General features: G+C 42.7%; 1 protein-coding gene across 4 annotated transcripts in view; it reads left to right on the top strand.

Annotated features, from left to right (window-relative positions):
- hspg2 (heparan sulfate proteoglycan 2) overlaps window positions 1-25,980 on the top strand; it is a 546,546-nt gene that overhangs the window by 343,693 nt on the left and 176,873 nt on the right. For 3 of the 4 annotated variants that reach the window (XM_063033469.1, XM_063033468.1, XM_063033467.1), the window contains exons 40-45: window positions 2,807-2,865; window positions 7,622-7,786; window positions 9,089-9,199; window positions 11,940-12,040; window positions 12,128-12,308; window positions 18,195-18,245. In XM_063033469.1, the coding sequence (XP_062889539.1) occupies window positions 2,807-2,865; window positions 7,622-7,786; window positions 9,089-9,199; window positions 11,940-12,040; window positions 12,128-12,308; window positions 18,195-18,245 (668 nt within the window). The remainder of the gene's footprint in view (window positions 1-2,806; window positions 2,866-7,621; window positions 7,787-9,088; window positions 9,200-11,939; window positions 12,041-12,127; window positions 12,309-18,194; window positions 18,246-25,980) is intronic. The other variant, XM_063033470.1, reaches the window with a different exon arrangement.

Raw genomic sequence — 25,980 nt, 5'->3', positions numbered from 1 at the left:
TGCTAGTGTCCCCTTCCGATCATCATCCCTGCTAGTGTCCCCTTCCGATCATCATCCCTGCTAGTGTCCCCTTCCGATCATCATCCCTGCTAGTGTCCCCTTCCGATCATCATCCCTGCTAGTGTCCCCTTCCGATCATCATCCCTGCTAGTGTTCCCTTCCGATCATCATCCCTGCTAGTGTCCCCTTCCGATCATCATCCCTGCTAGTGTCCCCTTCCGATCATCATCCCTGCTAGTGTCCCCTTCCGATCATCATCCCTGCTAGTGTCCCCTTCCGATCATCATCCCTGCTAGTGTCCCCTTCCGATCATCATCCCTGCTAGTGTCCCCTTCCGATCATCATCCCTGCTAGTGTCCCCTTCCGATCATCATCCCTGCTAGTGTCCCCTTCCGATCATCATCCCTGCTAGTGTCCCCTTCCGATCATCATCCCTGCTAGTGTCCCCTTCCGATCATCATCCCTGCTAGTGTCCCCTTCCGATCATCATCCCTGCTAGTGTTCCCTTCCGATCATCATCCCTGCTAGTGTCCCCTTCCGATCATCATCCCTGCTAGTGTCCCCTTCCGATCATCATCCCTGCTAGTGTCCCCTTCCGATCATCATCCCTGCTAGTGTCCCCTTCCGATCATCATCCCTGCTAGTGTCCCCTTCCGATCATCATCCCTGCTAGTGTCCCCTTCCGATCATCATCCCTGCTAGTGTCCCCTTCCGATCATCATCCCTGCTAGTGTCCCCTTCCGATCATCATCCCTGCTAGTGTCCCCTTCCGATCATCATCCCTGCTAGTGTCCCCTTCCGATCATCATCCCTGCTAGTGTTCCCTTCCGATCATCATCCCTGCTAGTGTCCCCTTCCGATCATCATCCCTGCTAGTGTCCCCTTCCGATCATCATCCCTGCTAGTGTCCCCTTCCGATCATCATCCCTGCTAGTGTCCCCTTCCGATCATCATCCCTGCTAGTGTCCCCTTCCGATCATCATCCCTGCTAGTGTCCCCTTCCGATCATCATCCCTGCTAGTGTCCCCTTCCGATCATCATCCCTGCTAGTGTCCCCTTCCGATCATCATCCCTGCTAGTGTCCCCTTCCGATCATCATCCCTGCTAGTGTCCCCTTCCGATCATCATCCCTGCTAGTGTCCCCTTCCGATCATCATCCCTGCTAGTGTCCCCTTCCGATCATCATCCCTGCTAGTGTCCCCTTCCGATCATCATCCCTGCTAGTGTCCCCTTCCGATCATCATCCCTGCTAGTGTCCCCTTCCGATCATCATCCCTGCTAGTGTCCCCTTCCGATCATCATCCCTGCTAGTGTCCCCTTCCGATCATCATCCCTGCTAGTGTCCCCTTCCGATCATCATCCCTGCTAGTGTCCCCTTCCGATCATCATCCCTGCTAGTGTCCCCTTCCGATCATCATCCCTGCTAGTGTCCCCTTCCAATCATCATCCCTGCTAGTGTCCCCTTCCGATCATCATCCCTGCTAGTGTCCCCTTCCGATCATCATCCCTGCTAGTGTCCCCTTCCAATCATCATCCCTGCTAGTGTCCCCTTCCGATCATCATCCCTGCTAGTGTCCCCTTCCAATCAACTTTGGCTAACTCCTGTCTCATACCTCTGTAATTCCCTGTATTCCACGGTAATGCTGTTAATGTCTGACTTTAACTTCTCCCTCTCAAACTGCAGGGTGAATTCTATCATATAATCCCTGCCTCCCAAGAGTTCCTTTACCTTATACTCCCTAGTCAAATCTGGTCCAGAAATGCCTATCCCCTAGTGGGCTCAACCATAAGCTGCTCTAAAAAGCCACCTCGTAAGCATTCTGCAAACTCTTTCTTTGGGGATCCAGCACCAACCTGATTTTCCTAATCTACTTACATATTGAAATCCCCCATGACTATCATATACAGTATAACTTCCACCAGGGTCTCTTTACCCTTGCAATTTCTTAACTGTATCCACAAGGATTCCACATCTTCTGATCCTATGTCACTTTCTAAGGATTTGATTTCATGTTTTATCAACAGAACCACCCCACCCTCTCTGCCTATCTGCCTGTCCTTTTGAAACAAGTTGTATCCTTTGTTGTTAATCTCCCAGTTATGATCTTCTTTCAGTCACACCTCAGTGATGCCAGCAACATCATACCTGTCAATCTCTAACTGTGCTACAAATCATCTCCCTTATTTCATATACTGCATGCATTAAAATATAACACCTTCACTCCTGTATTCTTCACCCTTTTCAATTTCACCGCATCATTGCCTGTCCATCCCCACAGACTCATCAATGTATACCAATCTTCAGCCCCATCACTCTGGTTCCCATCCCCTGCCAACTTTGTTTAAACCCCCCTCTCCCTAATAAAGAAGAATACCCAATGAGATAACACACTCCCAGTGGATTTTCAGACCTATAGCTACTCTCCTGTTCCCCACCCCTTCTTCTGAACCTTGCCTGTGGTCCTCCATCAAGGGCTTTGACAGGAGATCAGGATGTATCATGAACCTGAGTGAATACTTTGGGTTTGCAACACCACTTAATCCTGTGGTGTGTATATTAGCATATTCGTCTTGAGTAAAGCTTTGTCTAGTGCTACAGCAATGCTGGAATTAAGCATTTAAATCATTTGAGCTCACACTTTGTCATTTACATTTATATATTAGACAGATACAAGTCTTAATATAAATGCACTAAAAATTGTGCTAGGACATGTCAATGATAGTTTTAATTGACCCTTGAGGGGTATAAGCAACCTGCTACTGATTTCTGACTTTCCATCCAGTAACGTTGTGGGTTTTGTTTCAGCTGTGCTCCTGGGTATACTGGAAATCCTGGAATTCCAGGACAGAGGTGCCTTCCGATTGGTATGTATATGAATAGGTCTGAGAGGGGAAGATTTGAAGCTTTCTATTGATCTGTGTGCACATCATTGTTGCGAAGAATTTGTCGTGTAACTCTTTGTATCCAAAAGCCATTTCAAAAACGATGTCTTTTTACGAACATCAGAGCATGGAATCTACTAATTCAATTGAGATTTTGGATCATACATCTCTAAATTCACCAATTCTTTTATCATTACTGAGCTGTATAGAAGTGCACAATGTGGCAGAATGCCTTGTCCACAGCAGGACGTTAACTATGCTGATCAGCTCCTCAACTTGGAAGACTCTAGTTTTCCATCGCTGAATCATCAGTTATTGGATAGGAGTGGAAGTTTGTGCTAGTAGCAAAAGCAAAATGCTAGAAATACTTGGCTGCGTCATGGTAAATGAAACAGTGGTCCTGTTGAACCAGTTAGAGGATCTGGAGGTTTTAAAAGGAGCAAGGGAGTATGGGTACTGAGGAGATAAAGGATGATAATCTAAAATTACCCAAAGAACTTGGCTGAGTGGCCAGAAATTTGGAATAAGGATGTGGGAAATGGAGGTTGTTAAGTTCAATGTTGAGCCTGGAAGGCTGTTCTGAGCAGGAACAATGGATTGTGTCCTGCTCCTCCTGTCCAGGGGTCCCCAACCTTTTTTGCACCGCAGACCGGTTTAATATTGACAATATTCTTGTGGACCGGCTGATGGGGTGGTGGGGGCAGTGTTAATCACAACGGGAATGTAAGTGATAAGTCAACTGTAAGTCACTTATAAGTGGCTAATACACTCAATTTTGCTTCTAAAAGGGTTTATCTAACGAATTTAATATTAAACACACAGCACATATTTTCCTCGCATGAATATAGTAATAAATCAGTTATAAGTCACTTATAAGTCAATAGCATCATAACATTTTAAGTAACGTTTGGATATTAAACACACAGCGCATATTTTCCTCATATGAACATATAAAATCATTGCAACACATCAATATCACTGAATCAGTGGGAGTCCTGGGCTTATTGCCCTCCCATCAAGGGGTGATGGGAGACAGCGATACTCGAAGGGGGTTCCTTATGTCCGGTCTATTCCACAATTTAGTTTTCGTTGCATTCATTGTAGAAAACCCCTCTTCGCAGAGATAGGATGTTGGAAATGAAGGAACGTTTTCAGTGCTTTCGCGGCTGTCTCAGGATATTCAGCCTTGACTTTTTGATCCAGAATGCTGGCATAGGTGTTAAGTCAAACATACTTTTCAGCCTACCATCATTTGTTAGCTCGGGGAGTTGATCTTCTTCCCGTGCTGACATGGATGATTCACCGGGGACATTCACAAATGGGTCACGGACCCATTCCTTTGCACATCTTGGGTCATTTGTGGTTGGGAAGTAACGCTCGAATTCTGTCGACAGTGAAGATAGGTGATCACGCACCAGCTGTGAGAAGGACAGTGCAGCCTCAGTCTCTCCCAAAATCCCATCTAATGTTGGGATATGTCAAATATGTCCCTGTTGACTCGCCGTCCCCACAGTTCCAGTTTGGCTTTAAAAGCAGACACTTTATCTGCTAACTTGAAGACAGTTGTCATTCTCCCTTGAAGTGCCAAATTAAGTTCATTGAGCAGGTTGAAGATGTCACACAGATAAGTGAGTTTTGCTATCCACTCCTCGTCACTGAAGTGTGCTGCCAGTGGTGACTTTTTTCCTGAAAGAAATCTCTGTAGCTGCTCTCTTAACTCAAAAACCCTGGCCAGGGCTCTTCCCCTTGAAACCCACCTGACTTCAGTGTGTAAGAGAAGCGTTGTGCTCTGCATCCATTTCCTCACAAAGCTGCTCAAACAGACGTGAGTTAAGGGCTTTTGCTTTGATGTGATTGATAGCTACAACAACGTCACTAAATGCGCTGTTAAGATCAGGTGACATTTTTTGGCTAGTCAGCATTTCCCTGTGTGTGACACAGTGTGTAGACCGGCATTCAGGAGCAACCTCTTTGACTCGGGTAGTGAAACCAGACAGCCGTCCAGTCATAGCTGCAGCCCCGTCTGTGCATATTCCAACACAGAATGACCAGTCCAGTTTGCCTGACATGTAGTCATTCAAAGACTTGAATAGTTCTGCCCCAGTTGTGTTAGTTGGCAGCGGCAGTGCACACAACATTTCCTCCTACACATCGTCTTGAAATATATATCGCACATAAACCAGCAGTATTGCCTTGTTGTCGACATCGGTAGACTCATCGACCTGGACAGCATACCATGGCGACTCGTTAAGCTGTTCCAACAACTGTGCTTCGATGTCCTCCGCTATGTCATCGATTCTCCTTGAAACTGTGGTCGCTGAAAGAGAAACCTGTGCCACCTTGTTAGCTGCAGCTTCTCCCAACAGTTCACGGCACATGTCCTGGCAGCAGGCAGAGTCAATTCTTCACCAACAGTGAAAGGCTTCTTAGCCTTAGCAATACGGCTAGCCACTAAGTACGACGCTCTCAGAGCAGCAGCATTTGTGGAGGTAGTCGCTCTCAGCACTTGCTTCTGTCCCTCTTGCTCATGTTTTTTCCGCTCAAAAAACTCAACGGGTTGTCTTTAAGTGCAGGGTGCTGGACTCAAGGTTCCGAAGCAGTTTTGAGGGCTTCATTGTCTCATTAGACAGCTTGTCTCCACATATCACACACGGGGGGCTTGGAGCGTGCGAGTCACCGGTCGCAATAAAGCCATATTTTATGTACAACTCGTTGTATTTTCTGTTGAAAGAAGCTTTCTTTTTTTTTGCAGTCTCAGCCTCAGCTCGTTCTGCGATATCATCATCATTAAGCCTTTTACGTCCCCTACCACCTCTTCCAAAGAAACTCTCAAGTGACGTTTGTTTTTTACTCATCAAGTAGTTGTAGGTTAATGACCGACAGATGACCTCGCGTGCATTCAAGTTCAACAGTGGGCGTGACAGGGAATGAGGAAATGTGCAACTGACTCATATCATTTCATATCGCCAAATGATATCGTTTCCTCGCGGCCTGGTAGCACATGCTTTGCGGCCCGGTGGTTGGGGACCGCTGCTCTAGTTCATGCTAGGCTTAGAACTATAGAGGAGGCCTGAGCCAGAGTGGAAGTGAGGCTGTGAGAGGTGACTGGAAACTCAGAGTCACTCATATAGATAGAATTGAAGCAGATCTTTAGTGTCTGCAGTATCATGAGCACAGGATCACAGAAAACGTCGGCAATGAAGCAATCCATTGTATTTGCACACGTTGAAATTCCCCCATTCTGGCACTAGAAGTGGCCTAATTTAGTCATGATTCTTTAAAAATACAGATCAGTATTTCTAAATGTGAAGAGAATTTCTGCCCATACCTCCCTCTCGGACAGTGAGCTCCAGACTCCTATCAGGCTTTGGCGAAATTATTTTTTCTATGCTTCAATTATTTCCAATATTTTTTAGGGAAATACTTATTTTCACTAGGTCTTTTCTAATTCTATGCACCTTATCGGAATCTTTCCTCAGTCCCCTCTTTTGGAAGAAAAAAATCCAGCTTTGAATGCTTTTTAAGTAGCATTTTCCGACGCTGGCAACATCTCCTCTGTGCCCTTGCCAATACAATCAGATTTTGTGATAATACTGTGAGGAGAATTGTCTGTAATAGTCAAGCTCTGTCTAACTGCTATTGTTTGTATTTTGAGTCTAAGCTGCTTGTTAAATTTTATGGCTAATAATGCATCCCACATGCCTTTTTCTCACACCATCTGTCCTGTCCTCTAATGTTTAAGGACCTTGGATGATTGCTCCACACCATCCCATTTACTGTTCTTTTCCCCTTCCTTAGCCTTTTTTGCACCACCCAAATGCTTTATTTTGCATTTCCCTGGATTAAATTAAATTAAAATTTGCTCCTTGCTACCTAACTGACAAGACCAGCTATATCCTCCTGCAATTTACAGTTTATGTCCTTTCTGTCAACCAGTCAATTTATTACCATTTACAAATTTTTCTTTCGGCTTCCCTTCTTTTTAAGTCCAGATATTTCATGTATATCACAATAAGCAAGGGACAATATACCCAGTCCTTTGGAACTCCACATTTCACAAACTTCCAGCCACAGTCACACCCATCAACCATTACCTTTTCCTTCCTGTCAGCTTGAATTGAGCTAGCAGATCCCCTCCCATGGATCCCGAAGGCTTTTTCTTTCTTAACTAGATGGCCACGTGGGACCTAACTAACCCATAATTACTGAGCTTATCCTTTCCTATCCAAACAACTGAGCAATGCTAGTAATTCTCCAATCCTCCAGCACCGTTCCTTTAATCAGGGGAGTCTGACATTTGGAAAATTGTACAATAGAAATATTGAAATGTTTAGATCACTTGAACAATAGTAATTACCTAAATGGTAAGAAAGAGACTAAAAGTAGTTCAAGAGTAGGTTGGAATTTCCTGTGGCTGCTGCTCGTGAATAGGTTAAATATAGCCGATGGAAATATTATGGATTTCCAATGGCCGGATATAATTTAGTCTTTGCTCAACTTGCAGAAATAAATATCCTGTAATTTAAAAAAAACTCAATGGTTGAATGTGATTTGCAGATTTTGGGATGTTCCACAAACCCATGAACACGACCTCACCATTCCTCTTTTGCACTAATTATTTATTTTTTTTATATTGTAACTTACAGTCATTTTCGTGCCTTTCACTGTACTTTTGCCATAAAACCAACAGATGTCATGTCATGTCAGTGATAATGAACCTCATTGCTTTTTCCTTTAGATCACAATCCTTTCGTGGTTAGTGTCATCCCTCCGAGAGTGGAAGTGGAACAGGGTGGCACAGTGAGTCTGAGGTGCCAGGTCATTGGCCAAGCTCCTTTCTACTACTACTGGAGCAGAGCTGACGGTCGGGCCCTGTCCAGCCGCGTTCAGCAAAGAGGCCAAGGTAATGCATTGAGGTGTATCTTTAGTGAGTGCTCTGCAGTACGTGCAATGAGGACAGCAGTCTGCACTCAGAAAGCGTTGGTTGTTTGCGGTGGATCCTTTCATTAGCAGGCATGGTGGTACCGGTTTTTGCAATGACAACAAGGCCAACAGTGAGAAGAAGACATACAGCCTGAGCAAAGGCAATTCAGCAGTGCCCTGGTATAAGCTCATTTGCCATTCCCATCTGATATGAAGCTTGCTAATGGAATGGTGAAAGGAAATCCATTTTATAGAGTCATTCAGCGTGGAAACAGGCTCTTTGGCCCATCATGTCTGTGCTGACCATCCAGTTACCCAAATCTTACACTAGTCCCACATTATTACAGACTGAGGGTAGTTCAACTATCATATATCTGTTGTTTGCTGTACTTTATGCTATAGTATTCAGCAAAGTGAAAGATGCTGATATTTCTATCCAAGAAGCAAATAAAGAAACATCAGTTGAAACTGCAATACTGCATCTATGAGCACATTATAAATTATTGTAGTTAGCTGAAACTGGTTGTATTGGGACTGTTGGATAAACTCTGATCTTCTAATTTAATTGTTGATTAAAGTCTTCCCTTTCTTATTGTTCTGATTTATCTGGGCTTCAGAATATCACTGTTCCTTCTTGATAATGCTCATTAAGCCCAGGATAATTCTTGAAATTGATAAGGAAGGCAACATTTTTTTGTGATGGTTATTTTCCATAATTGAGGAGATTCCTAAATCAGAGATATGAGAGGAGCCAAACCTTCTTACCCACTTACATTTCTTTCCCCTCTTTGGTCTTTAGTTGAATTATTCCTGCCCAGCCTTGACTATGAGAGGGCGAAATGGCTATTGAGCATAACTATTGCTCTTGATTTGCTGAAAGGTCCAGGAATGTTTTACTTTGGATTCCACTATTCAGTATAGTGCTAGCCTGAGGAAAATTGTATCTCTAAATAGGAACACAAGAGATTATGCTCTTAAGGCGCGCATTCTTGTGACAGAATTTTTCCAGTCAATGTGCTCACAAGTAACCATTAACTTTAGAAAAGTCTTGAAAAGGAATCTGCTTGTCTAATGCAATGTTTGTTTTTAAATGTAGAAGGACAAGATTTTTTGTAACAATATTGATCTAATTGGATATTGAAGTTGGCTGACTGGATGTATAGACAATTTCCTTTGCTGCCGTAGGCAGCTGGCCACTGAAAGCTTGATAGAATTTTGGAAGAGCTTGTATGATGCTGTATCAGCATGCCTCATCGGTTTCCACTGCTTCTTTCACTTTCAGGAGAAGAACTTTTGATCCATGAAATCAATCCATCTGATGCTGGGATTTATATATGTACATGCCGAAATTTAGAGCGCACCAATTCAAGTCAGGTTGAAGTCATTGTTTCTGGTGAGTTTGAGAAAATGATGTAAAATTAATTGAACTTTACACTGCACATTGAATAACTCTCTGCAATATTGGAACAAACCTCACCAATCTCGGTCATTATTCTGGGAGAATGCAAGCTTGTGACTTTTTCCATATCTGTTCCTTGCAGGTATTTGATGTCTTATTGTCATTTTGGCATTATGGTAATCTGTTCCTATGTCATTTTAAAGTTAGAATCAATTGAGTTTGAAAATGATTGACTGCTCCATGGGTTTATGTAGACATGTTTTTCTGTGTCCCAGTTTCTACCCTGCAGACAAAAGAGCCAAATCTTTTATACTTTACAAATTATATTATATACAAAACTATAGTCCTTTTAGTTACTGCACATGTCTTCCTGATAATTTTTTTTCAGATGTTAACATTGACAAAAATGACATATATATTGTAAATTTATTTAACTGCGGGAGTACTTTTCACCGTCTAGCCATAAACCTACAGTAACAAATTTATTATTGCCTTCAAGTCGCAGTGTGTGTTACAGATACTCTAGAGTGTGATACTTCTTTCTAAATTGTAGTCAATATGCTCCAAACAAACTTTGGGCAGTATGTGGACAGCTATTAACATTAGCTTAATGAGCCCCAAGGGAGGGAATTTGTTAGCTAAAAGAGTTCTATACATTCTTTAGTTGTGGTCAGAGCTAAGGCTCAATTATATTTCTGAAGAGCTCGCAGTGCATTAAGGGGCTCTTCTCAGAGCACTTTAAGTGAAAGCTAACGACTGGTCTGTCCCTTTAAACCAGATACAATTCCTTTATTTCAGTTACTTCCGGTTTGATGTGAATGTTGAAACCCCCTTCTCAATTTAAATCTTAGATAGAACCTCACGGCTCCAGGGTGTAGTGTGACCTGTGTGGGGAACTTTCTCAAAGAAATTGATCAGCCTCATGAAGCACAACCTGCCTCTCACTAAGCTGTGCTGACCATCTCTAATCAGACATTGCTCCTTCAAATGCCCATAAATCGTGTCTCTAAGAATCTTCTCCAATAGTTTACTCACCACTGACATAAGACTCACTGGAATGTAGTGCAGGGAATGTGCATGATCAGGCATTTTGCTAGAAGGAATAAAGATGTAGGATATTTTCTACATGATAGACAATTCAGAAATCAGAGGTGCAAATGGACTTGGAGGACTTGTGCAGGATTCTCGGAAGTTCAGCTTCCCCATTGATTTGATGGTAAGGAAGGCAAATGCAATGATAGCACTCACATCGAGAGGACTGGAACATAAAAGCAAGAATGTAATGCTGAGGCGTTATAAGGCATTGGTCCGACTACACTTGGAGTATTATGAGCAGTTTTAGGCCCCTTATGAAAGAAAGATGTGCTGGCATTGGAGCGGGTGCAGAGGAGGTTCACGAGAATAATTCCAGAAATTAAAGGGTTAATGCATGAGGAATGTTTGATGTCTCTGGCCCTGTTCTTGCTGGAGTTTAGAAGAATGAGATGAGATCTCATTGAAAACTATTTGAATATGTAAAGACCTAGATAGATGAATATGGAGTGGATGTTTTTCTATAGTGGGGGTGTCTAGAACCAGAGGGCACAGCCTCGGAATAGAAGGATGTCCCTTTAGAACAGAGATGAGGAATTTCTTTCGCCAGAGGGTGGTGGATCTGTGAATTCATTGTCACAGATTGCTGTGGAGGCCAAGTCAATGGGTATATTTAAAGTGAAGTTGATATGTTCTTGATTAGTAAGGGCGTCAAAGGTTATGAGCAGAAGGCAGGAGAATGGGATTGAGAGGGATAATAAATTAGACATGATAGACTGGCAGAGGAGAAGCAATGTGCCTATTCTGGTTTTATGGTCTGTTATTGCCAGGATTATCCCTAGTACCTTTCTGGAACTAAGGAATAACATTTGCCAACTTCCAATCTTTGGCTACTACTCCTGAGGCTAGAGAGGGTGTAGATTAGATTTACCAGGATTAGCGAATATGTTTTATGGGGAAAGGGTGGGCAAACGAGGGCTTTTCTCTTTGGAGTGAAGGAGGATGAGAGATAACTTGACAGAGCTGTGTAAGATGGTAAGAGGCATAGATAGAGTGCGCAATTTTTTCCCAGAGCAAAAATGACTAATGCAAAAGGACATAGTTATGCAAGATGATTGGAGAAAAGTGAAAGAGGGATGCCAGAAGTAGTTTTTTTATACAGAGATGGCAAGTGTGTGGAACATGCTGCTGTGGATGGTGTTAGAGACAGAGACATTTGGGACATTTAAAAGACACAAGATGAAAGAAAAATGTAGGGTGAGATTGATCTTGGAGTAAGTTAAATATTTGCACAGCATCTTGGGACAAAAGGCCAGTACTGAGCTGTAATACTCTATGTTCTATGTTAAATGTTCTTGATGGATGTTGTATATAAAGTACATGCTAAAAACTGTACAATTTAAATGTGATATAATGTAGTGCCTGAAGCGGCTGTCCAGCAAAACACACCAGCTCTGAGTTAATATTTTCCTCTCACATTTATTATCTGAAACAGTGTATTGTTTCTTTTTGATTTACACTAGTTTCATAATAAAGGCTTAACTTAGTTTACATTGTCTCAGAACAGCTACTCCTAGATTTTCTATTTATGTGTGTCCAGAACTGGGCTTTTCACTGTGATACCCTTGATTTAAAAAAAATCCAGATAGAGATTGCATGTAGATAAAAGTCTGTGATATGCTTTGACCAATTCTCTCCACAGCCCCTTCTTTCAAAGCCATAACTGTGACAGTGGAAGAACCAAAGACACAGACTGTGATAACTGGCGTCACTGTCAGTTTCATCTGCACAGCAAAGAGTCAGGTATGCAACATATATTCAGCAGTCAGATGTACCACCTATCAGCTGCTCATTTCTGAAGCAAACTGTGATGATTGATGTGACCTCTAGTCCCCAGCATACACACTAGTGTGGACCCGTCAGCTTGGAGGTAAACTGCCAAGCACTGCAGTGGACTTCAATGGAATCTTGACCATACGTAACGTTCGTCCAGAGGATGCTGGCGTATATGTCTGCACGGGCTCCAACATGCTTGCAATGGACGAAGGCACTGCTGTCCTACACGTGTCAGGTTTGTGATCTACACTGTCATATACTCATTATCCTCTTCTTCAATGGTGCATGGCATTCACCAACTTATCTCCCTTGCACTTTGAACTGCAACAGCACTGCACTTTGAAGTACAACATCTCTCTGTCTGTCTCTTCATCCTTTGCTTTCTGAATGTTACAGCTAAACCTTTGCTTCACCTCTCTGAACTTTTCAGTTGCTGCCTTTGGATGTAACCTAGATTGTCATTAATCCCTTTCATGCCATTTGGCCTTGGTACATCAAGCTAAAATCATATAAATAATGATGACATTTGATTTTTAGCAATATAATAGAGATTAATTTGGAATAAAACGTTATTAATTGACTCTGATGTCTTTTTTACAATCCAGATTTTGTTGGACAAAGCTGTAAATTTCAGCAGCTTTCAATCCCAGTACGTGGACTAGCTGAGTGGTTCACGACCTTTTTATGCTTGTGGACCCCCGCCCTCCACAGTCTGCATTAGTTGCTGAAGTTATTTTTGGACAACTGTTCTAAATATTCTAATATACAGTAAATATTTATGTTTTAACAGATGGTAAGTATTATATATTATATTTAGACCCAATGCCTTCATAAAAAGAAGAATTGCCATTGCCAAAACCAACTTCCAAAAAGTGAAACCCAATTTTACCAACAGACACATTTCTATGACAACAAGGCTTAGGCTACTAAAATGTTACATCTGGTCAATCTTGCTGTGTGCTTCCGAAACATAGACTATAACACCAGAACTCCAAAGAAACTTAGAAGCAACAGAAATGTGGTTTCTTAGAAGAACGCTGAAAATATCATAGAGATAGGGTAACTAATGAGACAGTACTCCAACGTGCCCAAACAAAAAGATCTTTAATGAGAACATTAAATGAGTTGAAACTTAAATTCCTGGGCCATGGCATCATAAAGGCAGAAATAGAATGCCTTATATTACAAGGCCATATGCCTGGGAAATGCGGTAGAGAAAGGCAAAGAAGAAAATATATGGATGCTGTGAAAGAACTAACAGATCTAAGTGTGCGAGATAACATTGACACTGCGAGGGATCGTTCGATGTAGAGAGCCATGATCGCCCAAGCGTGTAACACGCAAGGCACATGAAGAAGAAGAAGCCTCCATTGGGTCTAAATATAATGTTACAGGTGTATATGAAAAATAAAACTATTTCATTGCTCTGAATAGGATCTTTTATTTATAATATAATATTCTTTCAATCTACAGCAAAAAAGTGCTTAATATTGTTACTCTGAGTATTTAGTGAGGTCCTTGCAGCTGTTGCAAACTAGCAAGTTTTTGAATACCTTGTTGCAACTTGGTTAAAGGGAATCGAAGATCACCACTTTTCACAACATCAAGATGGTTACAAGCTTTTGATAACAGGCGAAGAGCCACATTCAACAAGATAAGAGGTGGGAATTCCAATTAAAAACAACTTTGCTTTTCCCAGAGCTGTGGAAGCTTATTTTGAATATCACTAGTTTCTGACAGAGCTGTTTAGTTATACTCTGAAATTTACATTTTAATAACATTTTATTACTGTTGCTGAATGGTGTTCAGAACAAAGTTGGGTAGCTATATTGAAGTTAAACCCTTTCCTCTAAAATGAGGTAAGAAAAAGAAATTGCATACAAAAATTTACATTCACGAAATCAATTCTGACCCAATGCATTCAATTGGAATCTATCCAATCAATTCATTCCAATCCTGCCTTATGTGTTAATTTTAATAAACTTGCCGTTTTCATTCAGACTTTCCTGCCTGCTTTGGAGATTTGTAGAAGGGATTTTAGAAAAGGCTTTCATTGATTGAAGCCAGTCTTTCCAGAAAACAGGTCTACAAATGATGACATATGCCAGTTCTTTTGTCACAACAGTGGAAGGGTTTGAATCAAGTGTCTCAAGCTGGGAAGTGAACCTATCTCATAGTCTCCTCAGCATGTCAGCACTGATACAACAAGCCTGTCTAGCTTCACAAACCATCCATGCTATTCATTCCACTGCAGCTGGTACTGTAGTAAGCCCCTGATTAATTTGGCAAAGAGCTTTGTCTCAAACCAATTATTCTATAAAATCCACCTGCCTTGTTAAACAACATCCCCTCTACCACCGGTGGTGGCTGTAGACAGCCCTGTCAACAAAATGTGATGCAGTTACAGGATACTCTATAGCATCTCCCAAGCCCACAACCTGTACCACCAAGGACAGTACAACAGGTACATGGGAGCCCTACCTTCTGAAGGATGCACACCATTCTGACTTGGCAATATATTGCCATGCCTCCATTGGGTGTAAGTCATGTCGGAATGGGAATGGGGATAGGAATTAAAATGGATAGCCACTAGGAAATTCTGCTTTTTGCGGATGGAGCGGACATAGTTGACAAAGTGGCCCTCCAGTCTACATCACGTCTGACCCGTGTAGAAGAGACCACACCAGGAGCACTGGATACAATAGATCAGGGGTCCCCAACCGTTTTTTGCACCGCGGACCAGTTTAATATTGACAATATTCTTGCGGACCGGCCGACAGGGCGGGGGGGTGGTGTTCAAGTAGGATTAAACTCACCTCAGCATGTCTTTTACAGTTAGGGTTGCCAACTTCCTCACTCCCAAATAAGGGACAAAAGTAGCAGTCAAATCCTGCTGAAGGGTCTCTGCCCGAAACATCGACTGTACCTCTTCCTATAGATGCTGCCTGGCCTGCTGCGTTCACCAGCAACTTTTGTGTGTGTTGACGAGACACTTGTGTTTACCCCAAGAAAGACTACCATAACCATGAAGCCTTGCGCGGGCTCCTGTGTGCACATGCGTGACGTTTGCATACGTGACGTGCGCATGCACGTACGTGCCGATATTTTTCCCCACAAATCGGTTTTGCCTTAATCTTCCCGACTACACTGTACATACATTATTTCTACTTTATATAAGCTGTGTATTTATCATATCATTGATGTTTTTTACTATATGTTAGAACTATTTTAGGTTTTATGTGTTATTTGGTATGATTTAGTAGGTTATTTTTTGGGTTTGAGAACACTCAAAAATTTTTCCCATATAAATTAATGGTGATTGCTTCTTTGCTTTACGCCATTTCGGCACGAAAGGTTTCATAGGAATGCTCCACCTTAGCGGGGGAAATACGGGACAAAGGTGGTCCTGTATGGGACAAACCAATTTAGCCCAATATACAGGATGTCCTGGCGAATATGGGACAGTTGGCAACCCTATGTTCAAGTTCAACAGTGCGTGACAAGGAATGAGGAAAGGTGCAGCTGACTCATATCGTTTCCTCGCGGCCCAGTAGCATAAGCTTTGCGGCCCAGTGGTTGGAGACCGCTGCAATAGATGACCCCAGCAGATTCACAGGTGAAGTGCTGCCTCACCTGAAAGGACTGTTTCAGGACCTGAACGTAGGTGAAGGAAGAGGTGAATGGGCAGGTATATCACATCAGAGGTTAATGAGTGGGGAGGGACAAATGGGGAAAGGAAGCAGGGAGGGAGCAATCTCTGTGGAAAGTGGAGAGTGGGGGCACAGATAAAGATGTTTTTGGTGGTGAGGTTTCATTGAAGGTGGTGGGAGTTGCAAAGAATGTTTTCACAAACACTGCCTAGGCTGCTGAACGCTTCCAGTATTTTCTGCTTATAATTTTTCCATGTAATTATCTTCTGCTACACTACATTCAAATCCTGTTGTTGCCATTCTGTGATGGCAAGTGAATTTCAGTGCTTATTACTGGAGAGGTGGGTTGCTTCATTTTTCATGCAGAAATATATTTTACCCCTTTTCTGTTTTGTGGTAGTTAACTTGAAAAATAAAGTTAGTTATTGCAACACTGTAAGAGGTACTTCGCTTAGACTCATCAGTTACTGCAAGAATATGTATGAAATGTACTTTATTTGTGATAAGAATTAATGCTTCATAGTTTTAATGCTCTGTTTAACTTTATCTTTTTCTAGTTAAGTGCATCTGTGAAACTAGATGCATAGAAAAATAACAGCAGAATAAACTATTCAGCCTCTTGAATAGTTCTACCATTCAAAACGATCTAGGTGATGCTCTGCCTTATTACTACATGCTCTTTCTTCCCTCCTTGTTCTTGTCTTTGAGCCTGGAAATCTCTCCATCTCTTTCTTTCAGTAACTTGGCCTCCACTGCTCTCTGTGATGGAAAATTCCATAGTTTCGCCATCCTTGTCTCAGGAGATTTCTCCTCAACAGAATGAAATCAGTTACCCCACATCTTTAGACTGTAACCTCTGGTTTTAAAACCCTCAGCCAGGACAGACATCCTCCCTGCATTCAGCTTGTCGAGTGCTGGCAGAAATCCAGACATTTCAATTGATCTGCTCTCATCTGACAAAATTCCAGTGAATAGTAAATCTCAAGTGCTCTGTTGCACTCTCTTAGTGCCAGGTATTTCCTTTTGTAGGTAAGGAGCCCAAAGCTATGCCTGGTTCTCCAGCTGTGGGAGAGTGACATCTTTGCTCCTGTATTCAGGGCCTCCTACAATGAAGTCTAATGTACGATTTATCATTTTAACTACTTGCACACCCTCGTGTGCTTTCGGCGGCCGGTGTACAAGGACTGCCAGATTCCTTTGCACGTCAGCCTTTCTGTTGTGCCTTTTTCTTTTCCTTATCGAAGTGGAGAACTTCACATTTCAATGTGAAAGGCGAGTTTATTGTCATGCACACCAATGTGTGTATCCACTGGTGCAGTGAGACGTTTAGCTACTACAGCAGCACAAGCATAGGCTTTCACATGTCCTCGTCATTACTGTACTTGGCAGGTATTTGGCCTCTTTGCGTTCTTTTCACAATCTCACCTTGTTCTGTGTAATAGCATACTTATATACATCAGTTCTGTTATTCAAATCATACAAATATACATATTAAGAATAGCTGGGGCCCATCTCTGATCTCTGCATAACTGTCTGCCTTCCCAAGGAAGGTTCATTTATTCCCATCCCTTTCTTCAACCATTTTTCAATCTCTGCCTCTATATGGCCCTTAGTTCCATCAGCATTCATTTTTCACGCTGCCATCTTGTATGAAACGTCATCAAAGGCCTTCAGGAAACCCAAATACATCACATGCCCTGCCTCTAATTTATTGTATCAGTTACAGCGTCAAAACTGCCAGGTAGGATTATCAATCACAAGTTTTGTTTCATGAACTTGTGCTGATTTTCCCCAAGTATGATGGAGTCACGTCAGCTGAGATAATGCACTGACAATTAGCTGATGGTTGTTGACATTATTTACTGATGTCGCCATGGGTTTGTGCTATACACTACACCCTGACTGCGGTTGTGGATCAAAATCTCTAACCTCTTGGTTTCTTTATTCAAACCAGTGTGTAATTTTGATCTGAATACAAAGCTGATGTGTTTAGACCTTTTTGTAATTATTGTTGTTTGGAACTAAGTTTGGTGTTATTTTGGGACAAACTTTGACCCTGTGCAATTACGTTCTGTGATGTCCAATCCATGTCTCTTCAAAAGAAGCACGACTCATCTGTTAGTTTATATAACCTGGTCCAGTGAGACAAGAGCAGGAGAAGCAAATTCCAAAATATTTCAGTGTGGCCAGTGTGCCAATACCTGGGGCAAATTAACCAGTTGTAAATACTTGCAGCATTCTGTATTGATATAGTTTTGTAATGTCTGGGTTGCTAGGTTAATGCCACAAGTAAAGCACTTAAAAAATTTCAGTGAAATTACAACATACACTTCAGAGTGTGAATCAAGTTTATTGTGGTGGGTTTCATGTTGTTCGGTTTGAAGTCTTCTATTATTTATGGAAGAACGGGATATGTTCTCACATGCATTGCAAAGTGACTTGATACTTAATCTGACCTGTTAACTCCACAGCTACATCACAGATCCAGTTTCAGGCATTTGAAACAGTAGGATACAGTCAACGTAAGTCAGCATCATGTGATTATGATTTTTTTTCTTCAATCCTTATTTACAGATCTCTCTCCAATATCCCTTCGAGAAATTGGTGTGCGTTCTTTGAGTTGCAGGGTATAAAAGAATGAGCGGAGGGGGAGTGGCATGAATACAGTTGCTCTCCAGGAGCCAGTATAGATCTGATGGGCTGAATAGCCACCTTTATGTTAATATAAATATATAAAATGAAAAGACATGGGAACATTTAAAGGATGAGCCCAGCAAGTTTGAATCCAACTCACTACCCCACCAAATTCACATCTCCAGTGCATCTCTAAACAAAAGGCCACTCAGGCCTTTCTTGTCATACTTGCCCTACGTCCATCAACAAAGGTGCAGTTCCCTCCTTCAACCACGTCATATTGCCCCCAAGCAGACGCCTTACCCATTCCTGTGGGGCGATCCTGCTGCATCACAAAATCCCACCTCCATGTGAGCTTTGGGAAAGATTATCTTCTCTTCGATTCCATCAGGCCTGTGGTAAAAGCATTTAGAAAAGGACCAGTCAGCACCTGGCAGCTCTTTCTAGCCAGCTCTTGAAATATTTCCAAATGGAGAGCGTACACCAATCTTCATTTTGATAACAGATATAACTAGGATGCTTGATTTGGCTCCAGTTAATTCTCACACATTGTGCTATTGTAGCAGTGCATGCAAGCAGAATGCAGACATTCATAATGCGATTTACTTCTGGCATGATTTCTCAGTGCATGGCCACAAAACATCACTTTGCTTTCATTTCAGACCAGACAATAGGTCAGCATGCCTTTCTTGTATACATCTGATTTTATTCCTAATTTATTCCTTTTTTACTTTTTGTGATTGTTTTTGTGGTGTGAGTGAAGTTGGTAAGGTCATGGAGAAGGTCATTTTGTATAAATGCTATTGAACCAGAGTGTGGTTTATAATGCTGTGAGGTAATAGGTGGGGTGGGGTTGAAAGACAAATTGCAAATTAAACATCGTGAACAATACAAAAGTAGATTAGTTTATGTCAGGGAGCAGCAAGACACCAGTTGAATGGGTCTTTAAACACTTCACAGTTATCGCAGTAAACCCATTTTGCCATAGGCACCTCCTGAATTTGTATATTGTCTTAAGGCATCAGGACGTGTGTTGACATCAATGTTATGGGAATTAAAGGGTTCAAATAAAGTCAGCCTGGTTTGATTAGGGGCCTGTTCTTTTGAGTTTAGGGTTTTTTTTAAGAGTAACCCAAGTGGGATGTTTGTGGTTATATGAATGGCTAGATGAAGGGAAATGATTTCCTCATGTGGACCATCCACCACAAACAGTGTTGACGGGGGCCGGGGATGATGGTTGAGAACTCTTAGCAGAAGGAGCCACTCAGGGCTGATGGTGGAAGGTACGGGCATTGGTGGCAATCAGCCAGAACTGCTGAGGCAGAAGCTGAACTGAAGATTTCCAAACTGAGGTTGTCCGAACTTTACTAAATTAAATGGAGTTAGGACAGTGATCAAACTGAGTAGATGTGCAATAAACTTGAGAGAAAATGGCCCCTTCCGGTTTCTAGAAAATACGGGCAAATGCCTTTGAAGTTTTAAACTTAAATGTTTTAATTGGTACAGCAGCTAAAGTATGAAAATCATGATGGATTGATTGTTAGATTAGATGTCACAATTAATTTTAAACATGTAACCATGGTGTCAGTAAATGGCTTTTGTCCATTTATTCACCCAGAGCTCGATACATTGACTCATTGCTGTTACTGCCTACTAAACTTTGGTAAAATGTTTCTGAAATTTTCAGCAGATTATTAATGTACATATAACATTTAAATAGTTGGAGAAACAGAATCTGTGACTTCTAGTAACAATTTGCCTATGAAAAAATTAAACAAGAGTTTGAATGATGTTGAACGAAGAGTTAATGTGTCACTGTCCCCACCATTCACTGCATCCATCAGCATAAATAACAAAAACTGACTCTTTACACTGTTGCTGTAATCCAACCAAAAACTGGCTGTAATCCCAGCTGCTTTTGTCGTAATTCTGTGCTCTCTTCTCTTTACATTGTAATTATGTGAGCTCATCCATTGCCAAACTGGCACAGGGAGTGCAAAATTAACTTGATGGCTTTTTTAGGCTGCCAGCTTGCATCAGTGTTATAGGGCAAGACCATCACAATTATCCTATGTGTTGCCGGACTGGCCCATCGCGGTTGCCCTGCGTGTTGCCGGACTGGCCCATCGCAGTTGTCCTGCGTGTTGCTGGACTGGCCCATCGCGGTTGTCCTGCGTGTTGCCGGACTGGCCCATCGCGGTTGCCCTGCGTGTTGCCGGACTGGCCCATCGCGGTTGCCCTGCGTGTTGCCGGACTGGCCCATCGCAGTTGCTCTGCGTGTTGCCGGACTGGCTCATCGCAGTTGTCCTGCGTGTTGCCGGACTGGCCCATCGCGGTTGTCCTGCGTGTTGCCGGACTGGCCCATCGCGGTTGCCCTGCGTGTTGCCGGACTGGCCCATCGCGGTTGTCCTGCGTGTTGCTGGACTAGCCCATCGTGATTGCACGGCTAACATTCTCAAGTCACATCTTCATCCAAAACCAGTCTGTGATCAATTATTACCTCAGTTTATTGTGGAGCAAAGGTGAAGAAGTGTTTTTATTTTGTTCAATACACATCAAAGTTGCTGGTTAACACAGCAGGCCAGGCAGCATCTCTAGGAAGAGGTACAGTCGATGTTTTGGGCCGAGGCGCTTCGTCAGGACTAACTGAAAAAAGAACTAGTAAGGGATTTGAAAGTGGGGGGGGGGGGAAGGGGAGATCTAAAATGATAGGAGAAGACAGGAGGGGGATGGATGGAGCCAAGAGCTGGACAGTTGATTGGCAAAAGGGAAATGAGAGGATCATGGGACAGGAGGCCCAGGGAGAAAGAAAAAGGGGAGGGGGGGGGAAACCCAGAGGATGGGCAAGGGGTATAGTGAGAGGGACAGAGGGAGAAAAAGGAGAGAGAGAAAAAGAATGTGTGTATATAAATAAATAACGGATGGGGTACGAGGGGGAGGTGGGGCCTAGCGGAAGTTTGAGAAGTCAATGTTCATGCCATCAGGTTGGAGGCTACCCAGACGGAATATAAGGTGTTGTTCCTCCAACTTGAGTGTGGCTTCATCTTTTCAGTAGAGGAGGCTGTGGATAGACACGTCAGAATGGGAATGGGATGTAAATTAAAATGTGTGGCCACTGGGAGATCCTGCTTTCTCTGGCGGACAGAGCATAGGTGTTCAGCAATACGATCTCCCAGTCTGCGTTGGGTCTCGCCAATATATAGAAGGCCACATCGGGAGCACCGGACACAGTACATCACCCCAGCCGACTCACAGATGAAGTGTACCGGACGCAGTATATCACCTCAGCCGACTCACAGGTGAAGTGTACTGGACGCAGTATAAGAATAAGGAACCTTGGTTCTCAAGGGATATTGGAACTCCGATAAAGAAGAGAGGTGTGTGACATGTATAGGAAACAGGGAGCAAATAAGGTGCATGAGGAGTATAAAAAGTGCAAGAAAATTCTTAAGAAAGAAATCAGGAGGGCTAAAAGAAGACATGAGGTTGCTTTGGCAGTCAAGGTGAAGGATAATCCATAGAGCTTCTACAGGTATATTAAGAGCAAAAGGATAGTAAGGGATGAAATTGGACCTCTTGAAGATCAGAGTGGTTGGCTATGTATGGAGCCAAAAGAAATGGGGGAGACCTTAAATGGGTTTTTTGCGTCTATATTTACTAAGGAAACTGGCACGGAGTCAATGGATATAAGGCAAACAAGTAGTGGGGTCATGGAACCTATACAGGTTGAGGAGGAGGAGGTGCTTACTGTCTTGAGGCAAATCAGAGTAGATAAATTCCCAGGACCTGACAGGGTATTCCCTCGGACCTTGAAGGAGACTAGTGTTGAAATTGCAAGGACCTTGGCAGATATATTTCAAATGTCGGTATCTACGGGTGAGGTGCCGGAGGATTGGAGCTCATGCTGTTCCGTTGTTTAAAAAAGGATCGAAAAGTAATCCCGGAAATTATAGGCCAGTAAGTTTGACGTCGGTAGTAGGTAAATTATTGGAAGGAGTACTAAGAGATAGGATCTAAGAGATAGCATTTGGATAGACAGGGACTTATTAGGGAGAGTCAACATGGCTTTGTGCGTGGTAGGTCATGTTCAACCAATCTATTAGAATTTTTCGAGGAGGTTACCAAGAAAGTGGATGAAGGGAAGGCAGTGGATGTTGTCTACATGGATTTCAGTAAGGCCTTTGACAAGGTCCCACATGGGAGGTTAGTTAGGAAGATTCGGTCGCTAGGTATACATGGAGAGGTAGTAAATTGGATTAGACATTGGCTCAATGGAAGAAGCCAGAGAATGGTAGTGGAGGATTGCTTCTCTTAGTGGAGGCCTGTGACTAGTGGTGTGCCACAGGGATCAGTGCTGGGTCCATTGCTATTTGTCATCTACAAAAGTTTGTCTATCAATGATCTGGATGATAATGTGGTAAATTGGATCAGCAAATTTGCTGATGGTACAAAGATTGGAGATGTAGTGGACAGTGAGGAAGGTTTTCAAGGCTTGCAGAGAGATTTAGAGCAGCTGGAAAAATGGGCTGAAAAATGGCAGATGGAGTTCAATACTGTAGACAAGTGTGAGGTATTGCACTTTGGAAGGACAAACCAAGGTAGAACATACAGGGTTAATGGTAAGACACTGAGGAGTGCAGTGGAACAGAGGGATCTGGGAATACAGATACAAAATTCCCTAAAAGTGGCGTCTCAGGTAGATAGGGTTGTAAAGAGAGCTTTTGGTACATTGGCCTTTTTAGTATAGTCATATTGAGTATAGTCATAGTCAGAGTCAGACTTCATTGATCCCGGGGGAAGTTGGTTTTCGTTACAGTTGCACCATAAATAATAAATAGTAATAAAACCATAAATAGTTAAATATAATATGTGAATTATGCCAGTAAATTATGAAATAAGTCCAGGACCAGCCTATTGGCTCAGGTTGTCTGACCCTCCAAGGGAGGAGTTGTAAAGTTTGATGGCCACAGGCAGGAATGACTTCCTATGACACTCTGTGTTGCATCTCGGTGGAATGAGTCTCTAGCTGAACGTACTCCTGTGCCCACCCAGTACATTATGTAGTGGATGGGAGACACTGTCCAAGATGGCATGCAAGTTGGACAGCATCCTCTTTTCAGACACCACCGTGAGAGAGTCCAGTTCCATCCTCACAACATCACTGGCCTTACAAATGAGTTTGTTGATTCTGTTGGTGTCTACTACCCTCAGCCTGCTGCCCCAGCACACAACAACAAACATGATAACACTGGCCACCACAGACTCGTAGAGCATCCTCAGCATCGTCCAGCAGATGTTAAAGGACCTCAGTCTCCTCAGGAAATAGAGACAGCTCTGACCCTTCTTGTAGACAGCCTCAGTGTTCTTTGACCAGTCCAGTTTATTGTCAATTCGTATCCCCAGGTATTTGTAATCCTCCACCATGTCCACACTGACCCCCTGGATGGAAACAGGGGTCACCGGTACCTTAGCTCTCCTCAGGTCTACCACCAGCTCCTTAGTCTTTTTCACATTAAGCTGCAGATAATTTTGCTCACACCATGTGACAAAGTTTCCTACCGTAGCCCTGTACTCAGCCTCATCTCCCTTGCTGATGCATCCAACTATGGCAGAGTCATCCAAAAACTTCTGAAGATGACGAGACTCTGTGCAGTAGTTGAAGTCCGAGGTGTAAATGGTGAAGAGAAAGGGAGAGTTGGAATGTTATGGTGAGGTTGTATAAGGCTTTGATGAGGCCAAATTTGGAGTATTGTGTACAGTTTTGGTCACTAAATTACAGGAAGGATATAAATAAGGTTGAAAGAGTGCAGAGAAGGTTTACAAGGATGTTGATGGGACTTGAGAAAGTGAGTTACAGAGAAAGGTTGAATAGGTTAGGACTTTATTCCCTGGAGCATAGAAGAATGAGGGGAGATTTGATAGAGGTATATAAAATTATGATGGGTATAGATAGAGTGAATGCAAGCAGGCTTTTTTTCACTGAGGCCAGGGGAGAAAAAAAACCAGAGGACATGAGTTAAGGGTGAAGGTGGAAAGGTTTAAAGGGAACATTAAGGGGTGCTTCACACAGAGAGTGGTGGGAGTGTGGAATGACCTGCCAGATGAAGTGGTAAATGCGGGCTCACTTCTAACAATTAAGAAAAACTTGGACAGGACAGGTCAGTGGGACTAGGCAGAAAAATGATTCAGCACAGCCAAGAAGGGCCAAAAGGTCTGTTTCTGTGCAGTAATGTTCTATGGTTCTATGGTAAGATTATTAAGGAGGATTAGGCTCTATAAGGCGCTGGTGAGACCTCACTTGGAGTACTGTGGGCAGTTTTGGTCTCCTTATTTAAGACAGGATGTGCTGACGTTGGAGAGGGTACAGAGAAGATTCACTAGAAGGATTCCGGGAATGAGAGGGTTAACATATGAGGAACGTTTGTCCGCTCTTGGACTGTATTCCTTGGAGTTCAGAAGAATGAGAGGAGACCTCATAGAAACATTTCGAATGTTGAAAGGCTTGGGCAGTGGATGTGGCAAAGTTGTTTCCCTTGATGGGGGAGTCTAGTACGAGAGGGCATGACTTAAGGATTGAAGGGCACCCATTCAGAACAGAGATGAATAGAAATTATTTTAGCCAGAAGGTGGTGAATCTATGGAATTTGTTGCCACGGGTGGCAGTGGAGGCCAAGTCATTGGGTGTATTTAAGTCAGAGGTTGATAGGTATTTGAGTAGCCAGGGCCTCAAAGGTTGTGGTGAGAAGGTGGGGGAGTGGGACTAAATGGGAGAATGGATCAGCTCATGATAAAATGGCGGAGCAGACTTGATGGGCCGAATGGCCAACTTCTGCTCCTTTGTCTTATGAGCTGTAGAGAAGTTTTAAGTTGAAAGTAAGCTTTGTTGTCAGAGTGTCACCACATACCCTGAGATTCTTTTTCTGTAGCATTCTTAGCAAATCTACAGAGCAGAAACTGTAAACATTAGTAACTGAACTGTAAACAAACTGCAAATGCAGATATACAGTAAATAAATAGCAATTAATAACAAGCATGAAATAGCAATATACAGGTTTCCCCTGCTATCCGAAGGTAGAGCGTTCCTATGAAACCACTCGTAAGCCAAAATGGCGTAAAGCGAAGAAGCAATTACCATTAATTTATATTGGAAAAATCTTTGAGCATTCCCAAAAAATAACCTACCAAATCATACCAAATTGCACATAAAACCTAAAATAACACTAACATATAGTAAAAGCAGGAATGATATGATAAACACACAGCCTAGATAAAGTAGAAATAATGTATGTACAGTGTAGTTTCACTTAACAGAATCGGGAAGGTTGAGCCAAAAGCGACTTGTAGAAAAAAATCACATGCGCACGTACATTCATGCGCACACACCTGCCCGTGCAAGGCTTTATGGTCATGGTAGTCTTTCTCGGGGTAAGCACAAGTTTAAAGCGGGCATCTTTTTTTGTAAAAGCGAAAATCCTCTTTCGGTTAGCGAAAGCAGGTACTAATGTAGGTCTTTCGTAAAAGCGAAATGTCGTAAAGAGAATGTTCGGAAAGTGGGGGACACCTGTAATAGAGTCCTTAAATGAATGTAGTTATCCCCTTTTATTCAAGAGCCTGATGGTTGAG

Source organism: Mobula hypostoma, chromosome 25 (assembly GCF_963921235.1).
Source record: "Mobula hypostoma chromosome 25, sMobHyp1.1, whole genome shotgun sequence".
NCBI classification, from domain to species: Eukaryota; Metazoa; Chordata; class Chondrichthyes; order Myliobatiformes; family Myliobatidae; genus Mobula; species Mobula hypostoma.
This window is presented reverse-complemented; position numbering and strand designations above follow the sequence as displayed.